This window comes from Drosophila miranda (genome assembly GCF_003369915.1).
Source record: "Drosophila miranda strain MSH22 chromosome Y unlocalized genomic scaffold, D.miranda_PacBio2.1 Contig_Y1_pilon, whole genome shotgun sequence".
NCBI classification, from domain to species: Eukaryota; Metazoa; Arthropoda; class Insecta; order Diptera; family Drosophilidae; genus Drosophila; species Drosophila miranda.
In genome coordinates, this window is record NW_022881603.1 from 42035991 (window position 1) to 42044772 (window position 8782).

General features: G+C 44.4%; 1 protein-coding gene across 1 annotated transcript; it reads left to right on the forward strand.

The window, feature by feature from the left end:
• The first annotated feature begins 1659 nt into the window (after window positions 1–1659).
• On the forward strand, window positions 1660–3015 carry LOC117191076 (NADH dehydrogenase [ubiquinone] flavoprotein 1, mitochondrial-like). Its single transcript, XM_033396045.1, has one exon. It carries the CDS (start codon window positions 1836–1838, stop codon window positions 2763–2765), a length of 930 nt encoding a protein of 309 aa, XP_033251936.1. The 5' UTR covers window positions 1660–1835; the 3' UTR covers window positions 2766–3015.
• Window positions 3016–8782: the final 5767 nt, after the last annotated feature.

Consider the following 8782-nt stretch of genomic DNA (forward strand, 5'->3'; position numbering starts at 1 on the left):
AGTCGTCTGTGGTCGGATTAAGGGTGATGGGGGGTTATGGGGCTCCCCAAGGCATTTCTTCGCCTCAGCTAGCGCTGCAGGCTGTTAACGCGGAGCTGTGAACTTGCAACGGCGCGATGGTGGCAGTGGCGACAGCTTGTTTGCCACTCGCGGCTGGGAAGTTGTTCGCTTGTCGGCGACAGTTACAAATTGCTACCAGGAGGAGCTCCATGTGTCGATGTAAATTAGCTTATTTAACGGCAGCCATGGCAGCCATGGCAGGGATGGCAGGGACGGCTGCGTCCTTGGTGCGTCTATTGATGGCTATTTAGTGTGCTCGTATCGACTCCTTAGACGCATGCGGTACACCCAAAGGTGTGGTAAATGCAAGTGGCATCTCATCGCACGTTGACAACTTTGACAGGCTCTTAGCGTTTGCTGGGAAAATGGATTGTCGACATCTGTGCGGAAATAATAAAGATTTCATGCAATGATGAACGATAGTACACTGTACAGGTATCACAGATACCCTTGAATGAACCCCAAGTCCTCTGCCAATACAGATATTTGATCATTAAATATTCCTCTCCATGAGTGACAAATGTCAGGAATGTCCCTTTGGGACAGAAATTATGCCACCACTGGAAGAGACTCATAGTTTTAGATTATTATCCGATCCATTAGGAAAGTACGGATACTAGCATACAGACTTTAGTAGATTATTGGCAGGGGCAGAGGTCGGATTTTGTTTGTGGTCGGATTTAATATACATTACAATACAATAATATACAAAGACTTCTAGTATCTGGAAAAGCCCTCCTCCGCCTCCCCTAAAGTGCACACAATATCATGTGGAGCACAAAAAGGGGGCTAAACAAAGCACATACCAAAGGCGCGATTCAATCTGTTCAATTTGTGGACTGGAAATGGAAACGCGCACCATTAGGGCTATCTCTGGGGGCTTGATGGATGTTTGCATTGGTCGCGCGTGAAAGTATGCAGCGATAATTGATCCGCGCTGCATTGTCGAAGGTGTGAAAGGAACGTGACTGCAAGGAGCAGAAGGCAGCAAAAGCAGAAGCAATAATAAACTCAAAAGCTCATAAAACGTTAAATAAACAGCACGTCCGTAGGGAGGTCCAGGGGCAGTCCTCCGAGCTGCACAGGCAAGATGACGGGATTGAACAGATGACAGAACTGTGGGGACCACGAACATACTTTCAGTCCAAGAGCGTTTTTCCTATACGATCACGATTTGCACCAGATGTTGGCAGCGCTCTGCAGAAATCACCTTTTTGGTTGCAAAGCCCCTCTTTTACTCGGCGCGAACTCTTGTTGTTTGCTGCAATTAGCCGCAAGTTGTGCAGAAATCTCCACAGTCGGCTCCACAGTCATAGGGGCACTCAAAAGGAAAGGAAGTTGGATCAAAACCAGTGCCGTGTGTGCGCAACATCTTGTGCTAATTGATCCCCTCTGGGGACGGGAGTACTTATGTTTGTGGACACATTTCCGTATGCGGCTCATCCACCTTTTGTTGCCTTCCATTAAACTCAAATTTCTGTCGAATGGTTGCATAAATTGAAAAGGGGCCTGCCTGCCTGTCCCATCCTCTCATTATTTGTGGGAAACCTACGGCGTGGGTCCGGGTAGATGTGTGCTCGGTAGGTACCCGGAAATTCTGTGGGTGCATCATTTTCTTTGCTGCTCGGAGCCTAGACCAACTCCTCTCCTCGATATAGACAAGTATTTCCAATGGATTGGTTATGTTCAGGGGTACTCGCTCTCAACAGAAATTCGGTTGAATTTACGGCTTATGGCAGGCCTTTAAATTTCGATATAATTTAAATAAATCGGAAATGTTTCATCACACAAATCTAGTAGGTGTATGTGTCGTAGTCTTAGCCCCCGTTCGTTTTACCTATCAACCAGGAAGGACTTTTCGTGTTTCGTATATAAATATGTTTCGGAAGATTATAGAGCCAAATCGACTGCCCGGGCTGACGCAATGGAGACGGTCATTTGTTGCAGGCAAGAATGATCCTCCAAAGTCATGCCTGACGAATGAGAAGACGACCTTCGGTCCGCTGAACGACTGCGACCGCGTCTTTCAGAACTTGTACGGACGCCACGATTGGCGCCTCAAAGGCGCCTGCAAACGAGTGGACTGGTACCACACCGCTGTGCTGCTTGAGAAGGCGTCCGACTGTATAATGGAGCAGGTGTGCCAGAGCGGGCTTCGCGGACGAGGAGGCGGCGGCTTCTTCTGCGGGAACAAGTGGAACTTCCTTCGCTCTGCCGAGTCCAAGCAGGACAAGGTCCTCGTCATGAACTGCGCCGAGGGCGAGACGGGGAAGTGCAAGGACCGCGAGATCATTCGCCATGAGCCGCACAAGATAATTGAGGGCTGCCTCCTGGCCGGCTTTGCTATGGGCTGTAATCAGGCCATCATCTATGTGAGGAACCGCTTCTACAATGAGGCGTGCAATCTGCAGTTCGCCGTGGCCGAGGCGTATCGCTACGGACTGCTCGGCCCCAGCGCCTGCGACACGGGCATCAAGTTCGACATCCTGGTGCAGCGAGGGGATCGCTACCTCTGCGGCGAGGAGACGGCGCTGGTTAAGTGCCTGATGGGCAAGATCGGGAGGCCGCGCAGGCGACCGCCCTTTCTCACCGAGCAGGGATACTTCTCGCATCCCTGCGTGGTGATTAATGCGGAGTCCATTGCAGTGCTGCCCACAATCCTGCGCCGAGGAGCCTCGTGGTGGGCCGACCTGGGGCGCTCCTAAAACTCGGGCACCAAGCTCTTCAACATAAGCGGACAGGTGAACAGTCCCTGCACCGTCGAGGAGGAGATGTCGATGCCTATGCGCGATCTCATCGAAAAGCACGCGGGAGGAGTGCGCGGCGGCTGGGACAATCTGCTGGCCATCTTCCCCGGCGGCCTCTCCACCCCTCTGATCAACAAGCAGGTTGCCGGTGTAGTAGCCAGCACAAAAATATAGGGAATTGGTTATCTTCTTTCGTCTCGTGAGACCCCCTAGTGATCTTTCAAATGATCAAGCTTTAGCCGCTCTTAAGGTTGGATCAAAGCTTTAGCCGCTCTTAAGTCCGAACGCCCACGCACACATGCAAGCGACGGACAGTGGGAAGCATAGACGGCAATCGTCTAATGCTGCTCGAATGTTCTAGATCATACGATTGCACAGTTAGTAAAAAGCTCAAAAGCTCTGCTGCACAGGCTACTCAGTCCATCGTCTATTACAGCTTTGAACAAAAGAAGAAAGTTGATCGATCTGTAAAGACGAAAAATGGTCTGTCGAGTATCCGTGCCAGGATCTTATAAAATGTGGTAAATCTTAGTAAAGGATTCATTAAGGGACAATGCAAGAACTCGAACGCATTGTCATGGTAGGGTGGGTACAGAAGAGAGGGGCAATCAACACCTAGGTTCTCCTCTCTAAATAGAAATGGTTCAGTAGGGCTTTTACTTGGCGTGTCGGTGCTATCAGTATTTCAGTTTACTTTGTTTTTGTATAATCACTTATAGTTTCCCGTAAAGTGCACTATTTAAATGTAGTGGAGTACGATAGTACAATTAGGTGAGGAAGAACCCCGACCATCCGGCGAGCTAGACCCGAGCCTAGCAAGAGTGCACACGACCAACCCTATTTGTACGCCGTCCTTAAGTTCAGTCATAGTCATCTGCTGATATCAAGGGCCTATATATCTGTTTACATATATATATATTTAAACTCTGGTACACTAAACATTTATGGCGCCCAACGTGGGGCCAGGCAACTTGCCTTAGAATCTAAAACCAATTCAGAGCCGATATTAAAATTTGGATTTATAGTGTCTTACTATATAGGCCGTTTATTTTAATAAGACAAGCAAATCTTGCCTTGGTTCTACAAGCTCAACCGGTAATACATCAAAATTTCAGCGACACATTTTCTTTTGCAAAATATTGCATAAAGGTTAAAGATTTCAAAATTTATACTTAGACTCGGTTTTCGGATTTAGCAACTGCAATTCAATTGATTCGGATTGGATGACCAAAACAGACCTATAGTGTCGAATCGTGAGTATCAGAGACAGTTATGCAATACCATACAGTGATCAGAATAAACAGGAATTGTAGGATTTTGCGGTTCCAGTTCATTTCATTTTGGATTGACCGACCAAAGCAAACCTGCTTTTTCACTTCAGGCATCTTGAGTTATTCGGATTTACAATTTTATATTGCCAAATCGCGATAGTTGTCCAATGATTCAGTGCACGAGGTCATTAACCTATAAATAGTCCATATTAACGAAAATAGAAAAGCCTACTGAAACCAAATAGATATTTTGTAAGTATTCTGGCATGTGGGAAAGACAGACCTTATTATTACAATTAATACCTTCTTATATAATTTTTATACCCGATACTCAAAATGAGTATTGGGGTATATTAGATTTGTGGTAAGAGTGGATGTGTGTAACGTCCAGAAGGAATCGTTTCCGACCCCATAAAGTATATATATTCTTGATCAGCATCAATAGCCGAGTCGATTGAGCCATGTCTGTCTGTCCGTCTGTCCGTCCGTCCGTCCGTCCGTCCGTCTGTCCGTCTGTCCGTCTGTCCTTCCCCTTCAGCGCCTAGTGCTCAAAGACTATAAGAGCTAGAGCAACGATGTTTTGGATCCAGACTTCTGTGATGTATCACTGCTACAAAAATATTTCAAAACTTCGCCCCGCCCACTTCCGCCCCCACAAAGGATGAAAATCTGTGGCATCCACAATTTTAAAGATATGAAAACCAAAAACGTAGAATTGTAGAGAATGACCATATCTTTAAGACTGCAGAATCTGAATTGGATCGTATTATTATTATAGCCAGCATCAAGAAAACAATTTCATTTTTTCTCGCCCTGTCTCTCTCTAACACACTTTGCTTAGAGTAAAACATTAGCGCCTAGATCTCAGAGACTACAAAAGCTAGAGCAACCAAATTTGGTATCCACACTCCTAATATATCGGACCGAGACGAGTTTGTTTCAAAATTTCGCCACACCCCCTTCCGCCCCCGCAAAGGACGAAAATCTGGGGATATTCAAAAATCTCAGAGACTATTAAGGCTAGAGTAACCAAATTTGTTATCCGCACTCCTGTTAGATCTTACTATAAAACGTGTATCTCAAAATTTCGCCCCACCCCCTTCCGCCCACACAAAAGACAACAATCTGTTGCATCCACAATATTGCACATTCGAGAAAACTAAAAACGCAGAATCATAGATAATGACCATATTTTTTAGACCGCCGAATCTGGATCAGATCAGATCATTTTTATAGCCAATAGGAACAAATCAATTTGCAGTGGCTACGCAGCGCCCGACGTCACGCTCAGACTGATTTTCTGTCTCTCTCGCACGCACTCTTTGTCGTGTCGTTTAATATTAGCGGCGTCTGCCGGAGGAGAGCCATACTGACTTAGTATCGGGTATAACCGTAGAGTTGCGGTGTCCGCAGCAACTCACAACGTTCCCTCTCGTCTTTATTAGTTTTTCTTTAATTCCTTAAATATTGTCTGATATACAATGGCTGTAAGGCGAAGTACAGATGATATAACAACTGCTTTGCGGGAAGCAGGACCATTTTGTGGAATTTGCAACGAAGTATTGGGAACTAGTGAGATTATAGCCAACACCCGTGTAGACACAAATTCCATAAACTTTGTATTTTGGAACAGATTAGGACAAACCCAAAATGTCCCACCTGTTCATTCGATTTTTCTGCTCTGGCACTAACATTCTCTAACAACACGTTGTTAGCCGAGCTTAACGTCGAAGGAACACTTCCAACTAGTGCTAACGAATCTTTTAGCACAATAGACGGAACGTCTAATCGACCTAAAAAGGGCCAAAAGTTTATTAGAAGGGGTATGAATACGAGATCAACTCAACGATCCCGGTTAGATCGCTCACCAACAGAAACTGAAACCAACAACACAACCCTTCCAATAACCACTCAAGTGGAAATCGCTAACTACGTCCAGTCTGCTGTAAGCATTCAACAGGCTCAGTTAATGGAACAACTAACTTCATTTTTAAGCAAAACAATTGAATCTTCGATTCAAAATCAATTATCGTCACTCCAGTTGACACAACCAAAACATATCACACCCGATGTTTCCGGTGACAATAACATTAACCAAACAAATAACGTGGGTATCGGTCAAGCACGAGATAGTCACGCAGAAGTTCTTTTAGATTTTTCAAGAGCGAGTGCAAATCGAAGTAATTCGAGCTCACACGTAGCACCAGCAAAAGTTTCCAGTATAATGCAGAATTGGCGCATTAAATTCGATGGTTCAAAAACATGCATGAGGATGGATGAGTTTATTTATCGAGTACGTTCTCTAACGCAACAAAATCTTTATAACAATTATCAATTGCTTTGTGATCACTTTTATCTTTTATTCGCGGGAAAAGCTAGTGATTGTGTAGCGTGCAGGTGTGGGATAGCTGTCGTTTACCCATACTAGTATGAAGAGATTTCGTGTGCACCTCTAGCTATGCTCTGACTAAGCTCGCCGGATTGTCGGGGTTCGTTCTACTCTCTCCTATCACATACTGACACACACTCGCATAATGTTTTAGGTGCACATTTAAAAATAATAAAATAATAATAAAAAAAAAAAAAGAAGAACCAAACATAAAACTAACAACAGAATCCAGGTTTAACCGGAGCCAGGAATTGGTTATGGGACTAACAAGTTGGTTGTGGAAAGTGTGGACATACTTATCAATTACTCTACTCAAATGATGAGAAACTCCGGTGTTAGTGAGTATCTCCATCTTCTCTACCCTCCCGACCTATGCTATACAGGTAACCTGACCGTATAGACCCTTGAATAACGTTAAACAGTTATCAACCCTCCTCTTCGATCATGCCTTTCTGAGGGCGGAGTACTGAATTTAGAACATATTAGGGTTGTACTTCAAAATCAACATCATTATATATATATATTTCAATAAATCCCTAATCATATAACTAAATTCTTGGGGGGGGGTTTCCTTAACTTATAATTAAATCCATTTCTGTTGTGTCTCGATAGCTTAATATATTAGTAAGGAATTGCGAAGAAATATTAAGAAAAATAAAGATTTAAAAATGACCATCATATATGGGTAACAGATTCTAAAGGGGTGAGAGGTACCAATACATTATGGTTACGGATTTATAAAGGGAATATCAATAGAAAATTACATGTAACACGCAGGTTACTTCCCAGCTCAGTGCATATATGTACTTGTTCTTATTTACAAACTCACAGCGCTTTTGGTAGGCTAGTACCGCTTTTTCCATTCGTGATCGTTGAGCTCAATGATGACGTTGGTGCATAATTCTAAGGAAAGGAAAAGATATTTAATACGAGTATATGTGCACATGAGCGTACTAGAGTGTACTGCTTTGTAATCTCAAGGAAAATTAATGTTGCTCTCATACCCATTAGTTTCCAAAAACCATTATGTTGGCTGTGTTACATAACTAACTATAAAACTGTATACATCGTGTGACGAAAGAGAATGGTTTTTAGCCTGGCACCTGAAATCTAGAGGAAAAAGGGCTTGTGTTACAACCACGAGTAACTATGGTCCTCTATTGCCGTGATCGAGAGACATGTCAGCCAGGCTGAGTAGGACTGCGCCTCCGGAAGAATCCAACAATAATGCAATCAATTCGAGTTCATTATTGGGTGTCGCTGGCGCAGCTAAATCACTTGAAGATGGGGTAAATTAACTCCTTAGCTGGGCTTCAGGTTGCCGATCAAATTTGACGTCGGTCTGCGGACTACACTCTCATTGGAGGCTCGATAAACGGGTGGCGTCAACGGCGCCAAAAATAAGGGTCCGGAGGCGCCTCTTGGTTTTCGCCGTGCATCCACACGGTTGTTGAGGCTTTCGACGGACAACGTCAAGCTGCAGGTTTCGCTGCTCGGTGCCTCCCGCGGGTTTACTACTTGTCTTATCAATCCACCGGCAACACTCCTCTCATAGACCACACCGTATATGCACTCCTATGCGACTGATGATCGCACGAGCGGTACCGTGGCTACGGGCCGCCGTCCTATAACACAAATTCATATATATATACTTTACCACGAACACTTTCCAAATTAATCACGGACATACCAGCTATGTTTTCTTTTCTTTACACTGCTTTCCTGGTTAATTACTCCTGATTCTGGGTCTTTATTGAACTCGGTTCACGAGGTATGGCGTAGTTGCCAGAACTGTTCGTTGGCTAAATATATATATATATATATATTTATTTATTCCCGAGTATAGCACAAACACGTCCGCTTTAATCAATCGATTCTTTGTCAATACTCCAGCCCAACTTCTGCAAGTTCAGCCAAGCGGTACCGAACCAAAAGCTCGAAGATCGGATGATATTTGGGGAATTTTAACTGCATAATCGGATGATCTTAGGAACTTTAACTGCATAATCGGATGATGTTGGGAATTTAAACTGCATAATCGGATGATCTTTCGCCCATTTGAGCGAACTTTTGGGCAAGCTTTTAATCTATGCTCTCCCTACGCTACGCTACTCTCTTGGGTCAAGGTAAACGGGACGTCTTTCGCTTAAATGCGTGCGCTGCGCGTCGACTCTCTTTAGAAAGCTTTTCGGAAAGCTTGCAGCTTACGATCCACTTTCGGAGTTACTATGTCTCTGCACTTTTAAGCATTACCAAAAGAAAACTATGCTTATCCGTGATGTTCTACACTCGTTCCCTTAATTCGGCCCCTACAC

Coding starts and splice junctions, on each gene's coding strand:
- LOC117191076 (XM_033396045.1), top strand. CDS start 1,836: ATGTTTCATCACACAAATCTAGTAGGTGTATGTGTCGTAGTCTTAGCC.